Source organism: Amphiura filiformis, chromosome 17 (assembly GCF_039555335.1).
Source record: "Amphiura filiformis chromosome 17, Afil_fr2py, whole genome shotgun sequence".
Classification (NCBI taxonomy): Eukaryota; Metazoa; Echinodermata; class Ophiuroidea; order Amphilepidida; family Amphiuridae; genus Amphiura; species Amphiura filiformis.
In genome coordinates, this window is record NC_092644.1 from 39,538,709 (window position 1) to 39,560,231 (window position 21,523).

The 21,523-nt window shown below is 35.1% G+C and overlaps 2 protein-coding genes across 2 annotated transcripts; both read right to left on the reverse strand.

Annotated features, from left to right (window-relative positions):
• Positions 1-673: 673 nt before the first annotated feature.
• On the reverse strand, positions 674-2,345 carry LOC140138432 (uncharacterized). The gene is made up of 3 exons (XM_072160326.1): positions 1,985-2,345; positions 1,343-1,711; positions 674-1,069 (listed from the first exon to the last, which is right to left on the reverse strand). The coding sequence occupies exons 1-3, from the start codon at positions 2,326-2,328 to the stop codon at positions 697-699; spliced, it is 1,086 nt and encodes a 361-aa protein (XP_072016427.1). The 5' UTR covers positions 2,329-2,345; the 3' UTR covers positions 674-696.
• Positions 2,346-3,677: 1,332 nt separating this feature from the next.
• Positions 3,678-6,999, reverse strand: LOC140138251 (uncharacterized). The gene is made up of 3 exons (XM_072160165.1): positions 6,781-6,999; positions 5,967-6,248; positions 3,678-4,050 (listed from the first exon to the last, which is right to left on the reverse strand). Exons 1-3 carry the CDS (start codon positions 6,993-6,995, stop codon positions 3,678-3,680), a joined length of 870 nt encoding a protein of 289 aa, XP_072016266.1. The 5' UTR covers positions 6,996-6,999.
• Positions 7,000-21,523: the final 14,524 nt, after the last annotated feature.

A 21,523-nucleotide genomic window follows, 5' to 3' on the forward strand; every position in this document is an offset into this window, starting at 1 on the left:
TTTACTATGCCATATTGATACATTTAGAATGTTGCCTTGATCAAGTTCATTTTGCATGAGGTTGAAGACTTCAGTAAGAGATTCCATCATACTGTAGGGCATGTCGTCTCTTAAAAAGAGGCCTTCTCTACAGAGTTTGACAGAAGTATAAAAAACATAAGATTGTGTGGGGTTTGTTCACTCTGCACCTTATATCAACTAAATGTAAATGTATGTAAGCAAGGTATGTATGGTATATCAAAGGAGTAAACAAGTGAATACAATTGCTTTAAAATTCAATTCAAATCCAGCCTATATAATTAAGTCATAATTTATGTAAAGAATGTACCACAGAGTCTAGATGACTAAAGAAGAATACCAGAAACACAGTACCACTGGAAGTTTGAAGTCTGGATGGAGAAACTGATTGCACAGATTTGCAGGAGTTAAACACTCCACACATGGTTGCTTAACAGTGAGCATGTTTTTGCAAGTTCTGTCAATGTCAGTAATAAATGTATGTTTTAGTTACTTAACAGCTATCCATGATTGTAAGTTCCAGGTTACATGAATGTCTGCTTTACCAGAGTGCAGAAATATACATTTTGTGCATTACAAGCAAATTTAGAAAGCAATGGAGTCCTAAAGTTGGGCGGTCCTTATTCAAGCAATCGATAAATGTTGTTATCAGGAATGTTATTCACAGCACACCAGGTCTTACCGTTGCAATTTTGCACTATATGTATCCCACCATTTCTCTGCAAATGTTACAAACTCAGCTTGCCAATCACTCAAAATAATATCATTTCCTTGGCCATACTCTTCCTCCATACGCTCAAAAAGGCTACAAACTTCATCTACAATAGGCTGTGGTAGTTTTCTGGGTAGTCCATGGTCAGCTCCAAATCTCCTCTCAACACGCTTGATTAATGCATCCCACCAGTCGCTAGTTGTATTATGAGCTTTACTATGCCATATTGATACATTTAGAATGTTGCCTTGATCAAGTTCATTTTGCATGAGGTTGAAGACTTCTGTGAGAGATTCCATCATATTGTATGGCATGTCATCTCTTAAAAAGAGGCTTTCTCTACAGAGTTTGATATATACACAAGCATACAAAACATCAGATTGTGTGGAAAGTTGGTTTACTCTGCACCTATAACAACTACATGTATGTAAGCAAGGTATGTATGGTATATCAAAGGAGTAAAGGACTGAATACATGCTTTAATTTAGTTCAAATTAAAATCAATTCAAGCAAATTTAGAAAGCAGTGAAGTCCTCAAGTAAGGCAACTCCCAATTTAAGCAAGCAATAGAAGTTGTAGGCAGAAATGTTATCACAGCACACCAGGTCTTACCGTTGCAATTTTGCACTATATGTATCCCACCACTCCTCTGCAAATGTTTCAAACTCAGCTTGCCAATCACTCAAGATAATATCATTTCCTAGGCCATACTCTTCCTCCATACGCTCAAAAAGGCTACACACTTCATCCACAATAGGCTGTGGTAGTTTCCTGGGTAGTCCATGGTCAGCTCCAAATCTCCTCTCAACACGCTTGATTAATGCATCCCACCAGTCACTAGTTGTATTATGAGCTTTACTATGCCATATTGATACATTTAGAATGTTGCCTTGATCAAGTTCATTTTGCATGAGGTTGAAGACTTCTGTGAGAGATTCCATCATATTGTATGGCATGTCATCTCTTAAGAAGAGGCTTTCTCTACAGAGTTTGATATATACACAAGCATACAAAACATAAAATTGTGTGGAAAGTTGGTTTACTCTGCACCTATAACAACTACATGTATGTAAGCAAGGTATGTATGGTATATCAAAGGAGTAAAGGAGTGAATACACGCTTTAATTTAGTTCAAATTAAAATCAATTCAAGCAAATTTAGAAAGCAGTGAAGTCCTCAAGTAAGGCAACTCCCAATTTAAGCAAGCAATATAAGTTGTAGGCAGAAATGTTATCACAGCACACCAGGTCTTACCGTTGCAATTTTGCACTATATGTATCCCACCATTTCTCTGCAAATGTTTCAAACTCAGCTTGCCAATCACTCAAAATAATATCATTTCCTAGGCCATACTCTTCCTCCATACGCTCAAAAAGGCTACACACTTCATCCACGATAGGCTGTGGTAGTTTCCTGGGTAGTCCATGGTCAGCTCCAAATCTCCTCTCGACCAGCTTGATAAATGCATCCCACCAGTCGCTACTTGTATTATGAGCTTTACTATGCCATATTGATATATTTAGAATGTTGCCTTGATCAAGTTCATTTTGCATGAGGCTGAAGACTTCTGTGAGAGATTCCATCATATTGTATGGCATGTCATCTCTTAAAAAGAGGCTTTCTCTACAGAATTTGATATTTATACACAAGCAAACACAACATTAGAATGTGTTGAAAATTGGTTCACTCTGCACCTTTGGCCAAACTATGTGTATGTAAGCAAGGTTTATATGTGACACAATCTGGTCCATGGGGGCCAAAGGCGGCAAATTTGAAATTGAGATAAAGGCAAAAATATGGAGTAAAAAACAATAAAATACATAAGAAAATACACATCTAAAAACCTCGTAACTTTAGAACCAAGTATGCTAGACCTTTGGTGTTTTCAGTATATGATAGCCTAATGTTATTACAAGGTAATAATTATAGTAACTCAATTTTCAAAAATGCCTCCTTTGGCCCCCATGGAGCAGATTGTGTCACATATGGTATATCAAAAGAGTAAAGGAGTAAATACATTTACTTAAAATCGCTCACAATTCCAATTCAAAGCCAGGCTATATTATTGTGTCACAATTTATGCATATAATGCACAGCACAGTCCAGATGACAAAAGCAGAAGACCTTGTAATACAAGTTTCACAATTCATTTAAAAAATGGGAATGCTGAATCAAGAACACCAACTACTGGAAATTTGAAGCCTAGATGGAGTACTGGTAGCACAGATCTCATCAGTCTGCAGGATAACTCTTCAAACGTGGTTGATTAACCAACCTGCTTTTTGCAAGTTAACTGAATCTGTTAATGTCAGGAATAAATGATGTTTTAGTTGCCGAAAAGCTATATATAATTATAAGTTCCAGGTTGCATGGATTATATCTGTTTTATTAAAATGCAGAAATATATATGTGACGTGTCATGTCAAAAGGAGACACTTTTGGGCAGGTTATGAATTTTGAGGTTTTTACATATCTTAAATAAAGAGATATTTTGCTCCACAACACCGTTTTCCCCAATGAAATCGGACATTCCTAAGCGAAGATATTGAGTTCGAAAGTAATGATATTATAAAATTGGAAATTGAGATATCGGCCTTTAAAAATACTATTGACAATGTTGAGAGTAGAAATTAACTTGAAAAATGTCTCAAAAAATGCAAGATGCCAGTTAAATTCTGGTCTGAAACTATCAGACAATATTTTTAACATTAATAACATCACAAATTCGCAACAAACCCAAATTGTGAACAAATCACCCACCGGCAGATTTTTGGCTATTTCTCCATTTACGATCCTGCCCAAAATTGTCTCCTTTTGACATGACACGTCACATATTTTGTGTATTACAATCAATTTAGAAAGCAACGGAGTTCTGAAGTTGGTTGGCCCGTAATTCAAGCAAGCAATAAATGTTGTTAGCAGGAATTTTATTACAGCACACCAGGTCTTACCGTTGCAATCTTGCGCTGGATATATCCCACCATTTCTCTGCAAATGTTTCAAACTCAGCTTGCCAATCACTTAAAATAATATCATTTCCTTGGCCATACTCTTCCTCCATGTGCTCAAAAAGGCTACACACTTCATCCACAATAGGCTGTGGTAGTTTCCTGGGTAGTCCATGGTCAGCTCCAAATCTCCTCTCAACACGCTTGATAAATGCATTCCACCAGTCGCTAGTTGTATTATGAGCTTTACTATGCCATATTGATACATTTAGAATGTTGCCTCGATCAAGTTCATTTTGCATGAGGTTGAAGACTTCTGTGAGAGATTCCATCATATTGTATGGCATGTTGTCTCTAGAAAAGAGACTATCTCTACAGATTTTAAAATATAAACAAGCATAATAAATAACAAAAACTCATGTCCCACAAGTGTAGTAAGGCCAGATTTTGTAATTCTAAGTAACATATTAAGAAATTAAAGGCATGCATTTTCATTGCTCACTAGTGCATTTAACTGAAATGTGGCATATTAAATTCAAAACTTTTTTCATTTTAAGGACTTGATGAGACAAAAAATATGTTGAATGATTCATTAAAAGTTGTATATGTTTACTGTTTATGAGCTTTCTGTGTATTTGAGTGACTATATGAGGTTTTGTCAGTTTTTGCCAGTTTTGCCGGTTTAAACCAGGCAAAAACTGGCAAAAACAAGTTTTTGCCATTACCAGTTTTTGCCTGTTATTGCACAGGTTTTTTGCCGGCAAAAACCTGTTATTTTACAGGTTTTTACCGGCAAAAATATGGCTCTTTGCGCTAAGGAATAAAAAGTTTTGATGATCGATTTTGCACGACGATCTAAAGAGATCTGCGGGCAGGAGAAGCAGTGAGACATCTCTTTCTACTAAAAAAGGTTAATTCTGAATATTAACAGCAAATGATCTCCCATTCACACCAGCTATTCAGGGTAAGAAATAAGATACAAGCATCTAAACTGGATTAAGAGCTATCTGCAGAACCAACATTATGCGTCTTTGTAGGTGCTGACAGATATTTTAATATTTCAAATGTGGTTACCTTAAAAGGTGACCACATTTGAAATTCATTCTTGCTGTGTCGATGATTAAGGTCATGTGTTCCATACAGGGTGTATAGATATCAAGTGGAATAGCCCAATGATGCCTCAGTGTGAGATTGAGGTGGTGACTGTCTTTTGGAATTTGCAGGAGAGTATTAAATAGCTCTTCTAGAGCCTTCAAGAAGAGCTGTCAGAGCATTTACAATAGAATATAAGGAGAGAATGGTCAACTGAGGAGACCTAAAAGTCACTCTCCAATATCAGAGCAAAAGGTCCCTGAATTACCACCTCAATCTCAACCTGTCCAAGTGTAAGGTGATGCTGCTTTAAGAGATACCTGCCTAGCCCCCCCCCCAGGTTCAATTTGGTTTTGAATTGACATACATAGACAGATAGAGCCACATATATACCCATACATATCTCCATCCATCCAGAATTTACTCATGGTGCTACCTGAACACTGTCCAGGCAAAACAAAAACTTAGCGTAGGTGACATTATGCCACCAGGACCAGGACCCCTTTTAGACCCAAAAGTCCCATTTACAAGCGTGGCGAGTGAAAAAAATTGGGGGTTTTAATGCCATTTTGGTCAAAAAAGGTCAAAATTAAAAAAAAAAAGCCTGGGGTCACTCCCATTGTGGCCTGTACACCATCTGCGATAATAAAAACACGTAAAAAGGGTAGCTTTTCTTGGGTAGGCATGATACGTGCGTATCATGTTTAGGGTGTCAAAAACATGAAATATTGGAAAAAAGGGTAGCAAAATTGCAATTGCTAAAATACGCAGAAATGAAATTAAGGGTATGAAATTTGATGTAAGGAAGACAATCTATCTTCATTGAATAAGTTCATCAGGTTTGTAGACGAAATATTGTAGTGAGTTCATTTTCACTTGGTTTTGTCACTCAAAAATGTCTTGTTTAAGACAATCTATGTTTAGGGTGTGAAAACACTTGTTTAGGGTATCTTTTTAGCCAAGGGTTAAATCCTTGTTTAGGGTGCTTTTCAATAGTTGATTATCGGATGGTGTACAGGCCACAATGGGAGTGACCCCTGGGAAAAAAAGTCCACTTTTTCAAAATCCACCCCCATCCAAAAAGGTCCAAATTTTGAAAACAAGGGACACGTTTTAAAAATCAGCCCCCCCCCAAATATAAATCCTGGTTACGGGCCTGTACCCCACTAAAACATTTTAATGCCATACTAGCTTACCCTTCCATTACTAGAGTCACTCTGTCCCACCATCTATCCACCAGTCTGGACATTTCCTCTTTTGCAGCTTGAACATCTACAGTTTCCCCATTGGCAACATCTTCCTTGATGCCTTCAAAGACCTCATTGACCTTCTGCTTCACCATGATAGGGAAGCGATATTTGTCGGGGAAGTCATACTTTTCATCAAACTTGGTAATCCAGATGTCAATGATAGTCACAGCTTCATTCTGCCAGGTGGTGTAATCAACTTGGGAGCCACTGTCTAGGTCTTGCTGCATTCTGTTTCAAAATAACATCAATTGTTAAACACTTTAGAAAGTTCCTGCAATCTTATTGGTTCTTAGCTGTGTGATATGACATGATATAATGCACTTTAGCATGTGCGTGTCGATGCATTACTCGGACACACTATTTGAACCAAGCAGAGGTGCATAGCAACAACGGGATTGATCAATTCTAAGCCCTAGGTAAGTTCCTTGTAAAATGTAGGATTTAATTTGATTAAAATTTGGTATACTTATGATTAATACATTTATTTGAAGTGTTTAACAATGAGAATTTAAAAATACGTTGCTTGTTTTTTATTTGTGCAATTTTGAGTTTTCTTACATCGACGTATACATTAAAAGAACATAGTCTTGTGTTTTATTTTCGCAGAGCTGTGTTGTATGCGAATAGCGCGAAAATTAATGTACCGCGAAAATTTCCATTTTTATAGTTGGCGCTATATAAATGTCATTATTAATATTTATTATATGGCACTGCCTACATTAGTGCCAGTCTTGCATTTGCTCTATAAAATCAGTCCTACCTGTCAAATAAATTATTTAGCTGTAGTTTCCATGCCACTGGTATATCATCTGGCATATCAATAACCTCTCCACTGTCATGGTGTCTCATCTGATGTTTCCTACCACCAAACCCACCTCTCTCTGCCGGCCTCTCACGGTTCTTGGGTCCGTTTTGTGGATTGTGTCCATATACTACTGCTATCAACAGCAGTGCAAAGACAACTGGACGAAACATGGCTCACTACCTAAACAAAACATAAAGTTGATTAAAAAGTTTCATTTTGTTAACCAGAATACCTATCTGTTACTACCATGGGCATAAATCCTACTCTGGAAAGGGGAACATATCCCCTAGCACAGGCCTTCTCAACTGGTGGCGCACGCGCCACTTGTGGCGCTTGGAGTCCGTCGAAGTGGCACACGAAGTGGCTCCCGGTAATTTTAATATTTTTTTCACATAAATCTTGAACAAGAAAGGGGTGAAAATACCCAATCTGGGCCTTTAAAAAACCTTAAAATCCAGGAGCTTTCTGGGGTGCTGCCCCCTGGACCCCCCCCCCCTAGCAGAAATTCTATACAGCAAGAAGTGTATCAAAAGTGTATCAAAGTGTATTAAAACTGTATCAAGCGGCAATTTGATACAGTTTTGATATACAAAGGGTGTATTAAAAATGTATCAACTGAAAATATAGGGTATCAAAACTGTATCAAATACCACCTAACTGTATCAAAAATGTATCAAAAGTGTATAGAATTTGAACTTAGTTAATTTTGGCTATGCTTGTGGTGTATCAAAAGTGTATCAAATTGGACTTAGTTCATTTTTGGTGCTAGATGTATATCAAAAGTGTATCAAATTGGACTTAGTCAAATTCTGGCTGCATACAGTGTATCAAAAGTGTATTAAATTGGACTTTGATTGTTTTTTAGTGTATGTAAAGTGTATCAAATTGAACTTAGTTAATTTTTGGTGGCTAGAGGTATATCAAAAGTGTATCAAATTGGACTTAGTCAAATTCTGGCTGCCTACAGTGTATCAAAAGCGTATTAAATTGGACTTAGTTTATTTTGGGTGGCTAGAGGTATATCAAAAGTGTATCAAATTGGGCTTTCATAAACTGACCTTTTGTAGTGTATCAAAACTGTATCAATAACTGATCACATGTCTAGATAATGACTCATTTTCAAATTTGCCCATGTGGCATGCATGCAGTTAACACCAGGATTTGCACTTGGAAATGTACTGTATTTTAGAGCAAATTACGGTGTTTTATTTATCATGATGAAGATACAAACATGCTTGTAGACTGCACATTAGGTTACAATGTCGTTGTAATCAGGGACTATGATTAAAGAGGATATTTTGTTCTGATAAGGTAAGCTTACTATATATTATATATAGGACCTCTATGTATACGTATTAAGCATGAATATAGCACATGCCTGTATAGTAAAAAACCCTGCTGAATCTTTTTGTTATTGGTAGCCTTTTTGTCTCTTTATTGAGGGTAACAACTTCAGTGACAAGCACTTCTTTCCAAGCAGGCCCTCTGATGTATGTATGTTCCATTTTGGTTGGGTTTTGCTTCTTTTTTGCAATACTTTCTCACACATTTGTCCTATTGCATTGTAATTTTGAACGTTGATAGGGGAAAGTGCATTGAGCTGCTCCGTGATGGAGGAAAGTGCTAGAGGTCAGCATTGGTAGTAGGGGGCAGTGTTGAATTTGAGCTTGATTAGACTAATTTCAAAATTTGACCTTTGATCCCTTCCCTTTGAGCTTTGGGGTCATTAATGTTTGCAAATATGTTTAGATCATGTAAGGATAATTCTTGTTGAATTTGAGCTTGATTGGACCAATTTTGAAATTTGAAAAACTGTATCAAAAGTGTATCAAAAACTGTATCAAAAGTGTATAAAAACTGTATCAAAAGTGTATAAAAACTGTATCAAAAGTGTATAAAAACTATCAAAAGTGTATCAAAACTGTATCAAAAGTGTATCAAAAAAACTATCAAAAGTGTATCAAAAAACTATCAAAAGTGTATCAAAAACTGTATCAAAAGTGTATAAAAACTATATCAAAAGTGTATCAAATGGCATGTATCAAAAATAGGGCGGTCCTGCTGGCCAGCATTAGAGTTGGAACGCTGATTTGATACAGTGACATATTTGATACACTTTTGATATAATTATGTATAAAATGTGTATGAAATGAAAGGATACAAATTTTAATGCTAATTTGATACAGTTTAAATTGGAACCCTGATTTGATACAGTAACATATTCGATACACTTTTGATATAAATTATGTATGAAATGTGTATGAAATGAAAGGATAAAAATTTCAACGCTAATTTGATACAGTTTAAATTGGAACCCTGATTTCATACAGTTACATATTTCATACACTTTTGATATAATTATGTATGAAATGTGTATGGAATGAAAGGATAAAAATTTCAATGCTAATTTGATACAGTTTAAATTGGAACCCTGATTTGGTACAGTTACATATTTCATACACTTTTGATATAATTATATATGAAATGTGTATGAAATGAAAGGATACAAATTTCAACGCTAATTTGATACAGTTTAAATTGGATCCCTGATTTGATATAGTAACATATTTGATACACTTTTGATATAAAGTATGTATGAAATGTGTATGAAATGAAAGGATAAAAATTTGAACGCTAATTTGATACAGTTTAAATTGGAACCCTGATTTGATACAGTAACATATTTGATACGCTTTTGATATAAATGATGTATGAAATGTGTATGAAATGAAAGGATAAAAATTTGAGCGCTAATTTGATACAGTTTAAATTGGAACAGCTGATTTGATACAGTAACATATTCAATACACTTTTGATATAAATTATGTATGAAATGTGTATGAAATGAAAGGATAAAAATTTCAATGCAAATTTGATACAGTTTAAATTGGAACACTGATTTGATACAGTAACATATTCCATACACTTTTGCTATAAATGATGTATGAAATGAAAGGATAAAAATTTGAGCGCTAATTTGATACAGTTTAAATTGGAACGCTGATTTGATACAGTTACATATTTCATACACTTTTGATATAATTATGTATGAAATATGTATGAAATGAAAGGATAAAAATGTGAACGCTAATTTGATACAGTTTAAATTGGAAACCAGATTTGATACAGTAACATATTTGATACACTTTTGATATAAATGATGTATGAAATGTGTATTAAATGAAAGGATAAAAATTTGAACGCTAATTTGATACAGTTTAAACTGGAACCCTGATTTGATACAGTAACATATTCGATACACTTTTGATATAAATGATGTATGAAATGTGTATGAAATGAAAGGATAAAAATTTGAATGTTAATTTGATACAGTTTAAATTGGAACCCTGATTTGATACAGTAACATATTCAATACACTTTTGATATAAATTATGTATGAAATGTGTATGAAATGAAAGGATAAAAATTTGAACATAAATTTGATACAGTTTAAATTGGAACCCTCATTTGATACAGTAACATATTCGATACACTTTTGATATAAATTATGTATGAAATGTGTATGAAATGAAAGGATAAAAATTTCAATGCTAATTTGATACAGTTTAAATTGAAACCCTAATTTAATACAGTAACATACATTAATAAATTATGTATGAAATGTGTATGAAATGAAAGGATAAAAATTTGAACGCTAATTTGATACAGTTTAAATTGGCTGATTTGATACAGTAACATATTCAATACACTTTTGATATAAATTATGTATGAAATGTGTATGAAATGAAAGGATAAAAATTTTAACGCTAATTTGATACAGTTTAAATTGGAACCCTCATTTGATACAGTAACATATTCGATACACTTTTGATATAAATTATGTATGAAATGTGTATGAAATGAAAGGATAAAAATTTGAGCATAAATTTGATACAGTTTAAATTGGAACCCTCATTTGATACAGTAACATATTCGATACACTTTTGATATAAATTATGTATGAAATGTGTATGAAATGAAAGGATAAAAATTTCAATGCTAATTTTATACAGTTTAAATTGGAACCCTGATTTGATACAGTAACATATTCGATACACTTTTGATATAAATTATGTATGAAATGTGTATGAAATGAAAGGATAAAAATTTGAACTCTGATTTGATACAGTAACATATTCAATACACTTTTGATATAAATTATGTATGAAATGTGTATGAAATGAAAGGATAAAAATTTTAACGCTAATTTGATACAGTTTAAATTGGAACCCTCATTTGATACAGTAACATATTCGATACACTTTTGATATAAATTATGTATGAAATGTGTATGAAATGAAAGGATAAAAATTTGAACATAAATTTGATACAGTTTAAATTGGAACCCTCATTTGATACAGTAACATATTCGATACACTTTTGATATAAATTATGTATGAAATGTGTATGAAATGAAAGGATAAAAATTTCAATGCTAATTTTATACAGTTTAAATTGGAACCCTGATTTGATACAGTAACATATTCGATACACTTTTGATATAAATTATGTATGAAATGTGTATGAAATGAAAGGATAAAAATTTTAACGCTAATTTGATACAGTTTAAATTGGAACCCTGATTTGATACAGTTACTTATTTGATACACTTTTGATATAATCATGTATCAAACATGTATGAAATGAAAGGATACATTTGATTTGATACTTTTTTGATACATTATCTTGGCATTTGATACACTTTTGATATGTATAAAATGTGTATGCAATGTTAATTTGATACAGTTTTGATACATAAAAGTGTATGAAATGAGGGTTCCAATTCAAATCCTTTTATTTCATACATTTTTCATACGTATCAAAAGTGGTGTATCAAAAGTGTATCAAATTTCAGCCAGGGCCGATAAAGCTTCACCACTGCACCATACCTGCTATGCGCCCGCTATAACTCACAAAGTCCTCAGTCTTCCTTAACATGTTGGCACTTCATGATCACTGAAATTTTCCAGTTGGCACTTCAACTAGTTGAGAAGGCCTGCCCTAGCAGATCAAGGGAGCTCAGTAGCCATGAGCCTATATACTGGTGCAAACAGTCAAAGTCTGGTGCTACAGCTGCGCTTCAACCCATGTGATCAATGCACTTTTCTGTTTATGATTTGTTGAGATAATTTCATATTTGAAATAAGATAGAACTTAACTTGAAAAGTTTAAAATATTTTTGTACAGAGCCAGTGCAGAAAAAGAGCTGAAAACAAAAATAAAAAAGTCTAAATTCAGATTGAAATCTGAACTCTCACACCCCTGAGCATTGAAATAAAAGTCAATTTTATACACTAGATAGACCAAATCTCATACTTTACACTGATCACAAGATAAGGCTTCATTTATATATAATCATAGACGTACCTTAACTTCACGTTCCAGAAGTGAAAAAGTTGTATCACCGCAAGTCAAAATTGTAATGATTTGTATCGTCCACCATAGATTTGGTGACGTTCCTTTGGCCACCAATCTTGGTTTCTGTGACAAGTAATAATTATAACAACAATTAAGTGCAGAGTTCATGTGATAGCAGGTGGATCTTTGTAACGATATTATCTGATCCCTGGCCCTGTTATCACTAGATAACTGTTATCACTATAATAAATTCATTTTACCTTGGCAGTCAGTCGGGGGGGGGGGGTTAGAATGTACCAATGAGTCAAATAGGGACTTAACTGACCCTAGAATGAGCACAATAATGCGATTGATTTTCTTACATGTCAAAGTACGGCAAATTCAGAAAGAAAATCTTGTTTATCGTATAGGGCCTACTATTATATACTTTTTTGATGTAGGCATTATGTAGGCCTATGCATTTTTAAATATACTTTGTAACGTGTTCCCATTTTGAGAGTTGATATTCTACTTAACATTGACACAAGTATGGATGATTGAATGAAGACAATTTATGTGTACTATGATTTCATTTAATATAACTATCATATACCTCATACCTAATCAAGAACACAAGAAAACATTGAAACATAGGAAGGCCATCAATAGGCAAACATAATGAAGTTAATCTGTTCTTTTCATTCTTTTCATTAACCTTTGGAACATTTCACATGCATCCATATAGTAATTTAAATCGTAAATCGTGAAACCGTAGAACGATCTGTCGGTCAGCCTTGATATTGAATAAAATTGAATCCCATCACGCTATTCAAGTCTGTGACCTGTGAATGAAATCCATAAAAATATGCGGTTGGAAAATAAATAAATAGCCAATAAAAGGGTGAAAATGGTGCATCAAATGGCTTCATTTGTACTTTCATTTTGAAAAATGTTCCCAATTCAGACACCCCCCTGCTTGTCTGTGTATTTTTGCCAACAGTAACCCAATGCCTATCACATAAGGCTAGAGCCCTCACTGAATGGGTCTAATTCAAAGATTCCACCAGCCTAACACCTGTCACAACAGTCATGCCTGTGCCAAACAAATGTGTCATAACAACAGCAACAACCCATGCTTACCGAAGGCTAAAACAGGGCTAAGGGGCTGTGCATTTTTCCCCCCTCCCTGAGGTAAAGGGGAGGCAAGCAATGACCCCCTATAGCAGGCTCAAAATTTTATGACCCCCTATCTCTCGAGTATGAACATTTTTATAATCCCCCTTCTGCCAACAGATTTTTTTTAAAAAGTATTCCTTGTTTGAACTAAGGCGGTGATGGCGTAAAAATTTTGAGTCACCAGAACCCCCCTATTTTGGTGTAAAAAGGAAAAAAATTATGACCCCCTATTTTTGATATAAAAATTCTATGACCCCTCAGTATATTCATGACCCCCCCCCCCCATTCCAAAGAAAATGACAGCCTCCTAATTATGTGCACCCTGGGGATTGAATTTTCAAAAGTCTACCCAAAATTGCTTACCCCCCCCCTTTTGACATGCCAAAAATTACATGGCCCCAACCCTTTCAACCTACAAAAAAAAACACTTCAATCCCCCTATAATTCACTCCTGGGGTACATATTATTATTGTACCACTCCTTAGCACACCTATATGTATGTTACAAAAATGTAAAAAATACTACTAATTTTTGATTATTTTTTTATAAATTTTCTAATTTAGCTAATGACTGATAGTATCTTTAACAAGTAGCCAAAGTACATAGAATTGGAGCGATTATGATCATGCTTTTCATGAAAGTATGGAATGCTTGGTGTTGCAGTTGCTTTGTAGAGTAGTATTTTGGACACGGTTAGGGTTAATGAACTAAAATACTTCAGCTTAACTTCAGCCAACAGCTAATCAGAATCACTGATACATGCATTCACATTCCAGGAGCTGGAATGAAATAATGATTTCTTTCATTTTACCTAAAAGTTAGTAATTCCTGCCATCCGGGGGGACCTCTCAAGTATGATAGTGTACACATGTGTGACCAAATTTTGTTGAAACACCCCCCAACAGGCCCGTAGCCAGGGGGGATGCGGGGTGCAACACCCCTCCCTAATTTTCAAAAGTAGACAAACAGTCCCAAAATTTTAAGAATTTGTAAGCAAAGCGAGCCAAAAAATCAGATTTTTAAAACCTTTTTTAGTCAAAAAAGGTCCAAATTTGTGGAAGAAAGTCAACTTTTCACAAAATTTCCCCCCTTGGAAAAAAGTCCACTTTTTCAAAATCAGCACACCCCACCAAAAAAAATCCTGGCTACGGGCCTGCCCCCCAAATGAGTTTTACCCTACCAGCAAATTTAGCCCCTTAATGAGGTAATTTAATATAGAATTTACCCCCTAATGAGTTTTTGACTAGTAAAAATGCATCAAATGTACCCTTTTTGGACTCATTATTTACCAAAGATTTGAAAAGGTACCCTAAACAAGTTGTTCAGTTTCAGAAAACTACCCTTATTCTTGGAAATCAGTATATTTTAGACCCTAAATGTGTCACATGTGTAACTTGCCTTGTCTAAAAAAACACCCCTTTTTACTTGTTTTATTGGTCACACATGCGTACAGACCATTTATGTGAGTGGTCCCCCCAGGGCTGGCACCCCACTCACCTTAATCATTGCAACTTTTGTTCAGTATTTTATGGTAAAAAATTTTCAGCCGAATTCTTCATTAACTTGTGGAAAACATCAAAAGAGATGAATTCCACAATGAAGAATGCGGCTGGAAATTTTATTAATTATGGGTTTATTATTCAGAAAATCTAAATTGCAAATGAGAAACATGTAATAATGACTTTGGCACTTGGTTATGAGGGTGACGGTATATTAAGAGTTAACTACATCATCAAGGTTTGCATCGGGGCCTGAGATTGGAATTCCAGTTTCCTTTCTCACGAAGTAAGGGCTAAGAGTAAAATTGTACAATTGTGTTTGGGAGTGGCCTTCTCTCTTTTCTCTTTTTCCTAGCTATTTTCTTCCATTTCTTGCTTTGTTTATCAAAGCTATCTAGGCCAACATGCATATATTAGCCTACACTGGCTATTCAGGCTTGTGCATTTGTATGAGCTTGGAACGGTCCATGGTTTTCCGTGGATTAGCATGTGTTCCTCACGGACCAACCTGGGTAAACAAACAAACAAACAAACAAACAAACAAACAAAAAGTCAATAATAAAAATCATATCATCCCCACAAAATCTGATCCAAACTCTTCTCAGAATTAATATAAATGGTGAAGGTGATTGTTATTGGAAAAAATATATTTTTATGAACCACATAAGGGAGTGTTCATAAATACTTTGGTGGGGGGTTGGAAAAGTTGGAACCTCAGACATCAACATTTTGATCCCCCTAAAAAGGGTGGATTTTTTTATCCCCCCCCCCTTTTATGGTCTAAAATTATTTTGATCCTTCCTTCATGTCCTAAAAAAGAAACCAAATATATGTTATTAACTCATTTTTATAGCCAAAAGTGACCGTTTGGAATTATTACTCATTGGAGTCATAGTATTACGCCCAAATATTGTAAAGTGTGCAAGTTTTGTTGATTTGAAGCTTGAGAGTACACAATTGAATACTTAACATTCATGAGCACGCAAAAAATTTGGAATGTGCATGCCTTGTCTTACATTTTACACTTTTACCCTCAATTATTTTACCCCCCCCCCAAAGGACTGATATTTTTTTTATCCTCCTTTTTAGGACCCAATTTCTATTTGATCCCAAATATTTTCCAACCCCCCACCAAAGTATTTCTGAACACTCCCTAAGATACTAATGTATTTGCCAAAAATACAATGTGTTGGTTTTTGTGGTTGGTGATTTCAAAATGGATACAAATTCAATGCACTTTAAAATCATTAATAGAGTATGACATGACAGAACTTATCACTTTGCATATTAAAATTTTTTTTTTGGTTTAGATTTCGGTAAATCAGAGTGCTGATCAATAAATGATCGCGGAATCCATTGTTATTGCAATATGGAGCTTCGGAGACTAAAAACCTTTAGAATTTGGCTAAATTGAAAGGAAAATAGTTACTGCTGCCACCTGACTCTTGCAAGGCAGCCAATGGTGTGGCATTGGCATCACTGTCTATTCAATGAAGAACAACAAACAAACATTCATGTGGTGATGAGAATTAGTAATATTATGGAAGTTTATACAATTGGCCATTTCCTGTGATGCTCACACATGTTCATGAACTTATTGATCATCAAAGAGTTGCTATATTTATGAAACAATGGTACAATACTCAAAAAACCTATTATCAATGATCACTAAGATACAAAGACAAATATTGTTTACTTCAATTAACAACAATTGTTTATAGACATAAAAGTCACTGGGCAGGAAGTACACAATCACTTAAAAGATGTCATAATTTTAAGTTAATTTGAACTTGCATTCTTTGTAGCACTAACAAATGCGTCATTTCTAATCCCATGATTTGCTACTGCTATAACGAGGGAGTTTCTTTGAAAATGTTAAGAAAATAAAGATCATTGACGACAATGTTGTGCTTTAAGAGTGTGCATCCTTTCGCATCAATTTCTAGAAAGATTAAACACTTGGTGTGGGTAGGGGTGAGGGTGACTGTGCATGCATACTTGTAAGGGAACATTAGTCATAAACACACAACTTTAAATTTACATTTTGTGTTAATTCTTCAGTACATTACATTTTGTCATTATTTATTTGTTATTGTGTCCTCTGATTCTATTGTTTTCATCACACACTTACCGACACACAGTCTCTGGAAAATGGATGCACCAAATGAAGCATTTTCTCTCATAACTGGCTCAATTTTGGCTCAAATTGACTATACTGTAATGCAGCATTGCAAATTCTTGTGCACCAAATTTAATTTTCTTTGGGACAAAATATTGTGACATAAACACTGAATAAACACTGCCACATGCTACATCCATGGGTGTTCCTGTGACCCCCGACTTTTTGGCAAAATGACCTATTTTCTTTTCAGTAATTTTTTGACAATTCAGGCTAAAGGCCTCTCCCCCATCCACTTTACAAGATAGATTGCCACTACTGGTCACACCCACAAATACCCACGAGCATGTACACTATGCTCTCAAACCCACCCACCACTCCCATAAAACTGTTCAAAATATTTATGGAAACACTCATTCTGAGCTTATTTCTGCAAATCACAGGCTACTTCCTTAAACTTTGGCTATTTCTCAAAACCTTTTCTCTCATTAAATGACATGAATATTATAACATGACACCATATACATTTTATTCACTTAACAACTTGTTTGTGAAAGTATTATAAAACTGCTTTAGCAAATCTAAAAATACCATTTTTTCCTCAAATATTTGTATTTTGAGCAGTTGATTAGTTAGTTTGCAAAATGAAATCTCCATAAAAAGACTGGTCGTTAATCACAAAATGAAGAATTCTTGAATTTGAGTCGTCTTAAAGGGGAAGGGGTTAAGGGGGTAGGAGGAGCTGCAGAGGCTAGTGTATATGAATAGAAAGATCCTGGGCTTATTTAGTTCTTACTGCCCACATTAAATGAAAATGTTGAGGCAGAGCAAGCCAGGAAGCAGCTCTGAATGGCCATGGTTTTAACGAGGTAGTTGTACTTTTACAAACAAATTGTAAAAAAGTACAATATATTTGTACTTTTACCTGATGGGTACATTAAAGGTCCATGTCCTAATCGACAGCCTCATATAATAGATCCTATTTTTCTCATTACCATCCTGAAATATGACAATCCAAATCCATGTATTTCCAAAGAAATAATGAAAAAAACATCTATTTGCATTGTAGGTTGGTTCAGCGAAATTTCACTTTGATGAAATCAGGACACGTGTGCACAAAAATTATGAACGCTTAATAGTTAATACTGCTTTATGATTCAATTTTGGCATCATTCCTGCTATGTGCACACTTTTAATAACATTGACAAAAAATCACTATTTTGTCTCAAAAGAAACTATAGGCAAAGAGGCCTGGGGTTCAAGTCCCCGCACATGCAGATATGTCCAGATATTTACTCTAATTTATCTGCCTATGCATGTTTTGTTCCCATTGTGACTTCATGTTTAATTGGTATTCAATCTTTTAGGTATAATTCACAATTTTATAAAGGTAAAATTCTAGAGGAGGAGACGGTATCCAGCGACGATAAGCCCTACGGCAATTCAGTCCGGTTTCTTAAACCTGGAACCACTGTATCTTACACACGGCAAAAGACGGCCCAGTTTTTCCCCTCTCTGCGCTCGTAAAGTGCCGCGGTTAGAGACTGATGAGTACTACATGAATTCCTGTATCGTGCTGCAAATATCCATGGTGCTCAATATTTAAGCGCTCCTAAAGTTTTTTTAATACAGAGATTTCAAATTTACGAAACCGAATCTGAAGAACACGGGTATCAGCCAAGCTAATAAGGCAACTTTTAGAAAGTACGCATGCGCAAAGTGCCTATTTCGGTCAAAAGGTCATGGACACTCGCATGTGCTGTTGTCCTCGAAGTAAACAAACATGACAAATGCAGCACTTCGCTAGAGGTAAAATTCATGATTGTAAGGTAAAATTCATAATTTTAGGGTATAATTCATAATTTTAAGGTAAACTTTATAATTTTTAAGGCTAACTTTATAATTTTAAGGTAAAATTAATAATTTAAGGTACAAATATAAATATATGAATAAATAAATAAAATAATAAAGATATTAATAATAATAATTTTGGCCAACTGCTTTAATTATGACAATATCCCAATTCCATTTATAATTTCTAAATTGTATTAAAATACATTATAATACATGTGTAAGAAATGATTTGCTTTGATCCTTTGTCAAGTTTTCATTGAGGGTTTTAATGCATACACTGCTTTCCAGGATCTGTGAAGTCACCTACATGTTTGTAGAAGCATCATAGGTTACTTTCATGCCCTACATCTGCAGGATGCATGCTTCAAGCCATATATTAAGGGGGCAGGCAGGGTCACTATATTACTCGTTTTTGGAGAATGACATCATACACAATGCCAAACAATGCCTTGTTAGCCAAGGTTGTGCCATGCAGTGCATGGCATGACTGTATTTCCCAGGTTGTGTTTTTAGTCAGGAAACCAACAAAATCTTACAAAACAAGGGACAAGTCCTAAGCAAGCAACATGGGGTGGAAAATGTTTGAAATTTATTGTTGAGTTGAAGTGACTATATCTATATTTAAAGCATTTTTAATGGTTAAAATTTAAAGTTGAAAATCTAAATTTCAAGGACCAACAGAATATCCAAATTGGTCAGATGGTTAACATTAACATGATTAACAGATACACATAGTTATTACGCGAACAAGTAAACCTGCAAATTTGGGTCTCAACCCCATTAGCTCAGTTGCTTAAGTGCCAGACTTTGGTACAATTTCATGTTTTTGAAAGCACTCGATAGTAAGCACATAAATGTTAACTATCGAGTTTTTAAGGAATGGCATGGTCCATGTGCATTGATGTATGACGTCATTCTCCAAAAGCGGTTAATACCTATTTTGGAGATGCTCGGAAACTGCTTAGAGAGCAAAAAATCAGGTTTGAAAAAATTAACCAATTTTATCTTATTAGATTGACAGATTGTACATTATGGCTTTAACCTAATCATAAAATAAATTCCAACCATAAAGGAATTACAACTCAGCAACAAAAACATCAATATTTCTAAGATCTGGTATTCCACACTCATAAAATCTTCCATGAATTTAATTAAAATGTACCAAGACTACAAACATAAACACAAACAATTCCAAGAAATTTGAGTGACAAATTTAACAGAATTACCAATTTCCAAGCAATAGTGACCCAAGAAAGCCTCCCCACTTTGATAGAATCTACAAGATCCTGCAGGATAGGGTTGCCAAGTCTGCAGTGGGCGGTGCTCAAGTAGCCAATTTCCAGTCAAAGAAAAAGGCACCCAAATTCCTAACATATAAGGACCACTTTTCTGGACTTAGCAAAGAAACTGCCCTATTGGGCATTTGATTGAGAAAGGCACTTTGCAATAACCATGAGACCCCCCTGTAAAAGTTTCAAACAATGTATCAAAAATTGCTTCCCCTGGTCTGCCAAAAATTCCTTTCACCACTCCCCTCTCTGTCTGCTAAAAATCTTTGCCCTCCCCCCCTGCAGATGGACAATATTTTTTATCCCAATTTGCAAACCTTTAATGGTCTAGACATAAAATGCAATTAGGGACCATTCACAAACACTTGTAAGGGGGGGCCTGATGCAAACAAATTTTACCGCAAAAAAAAATTCGGCCCCCCCCCCTTTACAGACCTCGAAAATTTCAGGCCCCCCCCTTTTTGACATGAAAATTATGGGTCAACCCCATAGAAAACCATATAAACTCAATTTTTCCAGGAAAATTTGTGGTCATTTTTTTCAAGGCCCCCCCTTAGGAGGCTCAAAAATTTTCAGGCCCCCCCTTTTTTTTTTTTCTTTTTTCAATCAATCAAATATTTTTTTTTGTTTTTCCATTTTTATTGCCCTGTACTTGGGACTGCTGGGTGGAGAAAAGATACAGGAAACCACCAGCCCCCTTCTTCATGTCAGCCATACAATATTATAAACAAATATGCAAATATACCTTTAAGCCCAGATTAAAATTTGCATCAGGCCCCCCCCTTACAAGTGTTTGTGAACGGTCCCTAATTAAGGGTTTCTGTGCTGTTTTCCTAAGCCTTTTTGGAACATTTTATTTTAGAAGGTGCCCCATGAAAGTGTGCCAAAACCTGCCCCCCCCTTCAAATTGACTACACCTTTTTTGGCCCAAAACTCTTGCTGCCCCCCCCCCTCCATTTTACCCTCCCCAGGATTATTGCATGTTGCACAACCCTAATAGGTACACTTCCTGTACCTCAAGATCAATTAATTAAGTAACAATACATTACTTGAAAAAGGCAATTCAGTGGTGATTAACAAACGTGTGAAAATATGCTTTAAAATAAACAAACATTACCAAGAAAACCAATTATTTTCAAAATTTCTAATTTGGCTCAATTGTGCTCATAATGCCCCCCTATGGCAACCTTGATTCATGACCTTGAAGTAATCAGCTGGTGAGTAATTTCAGGGAACCATCCAAACTTTCTACAGCGTCAGAGAATCACATGATATTCTAGTGACATCACAGGCAGACACAAGCTTCTGATTGGCTGATAAGTTTAGATGGTTTATCCACACATAAGAACCATAACAAACAAGTGTAAAAGCTATATAAGGGTAAAACCAAGCAACCTTTGATCATATGTTATCAGGCAGGTTGA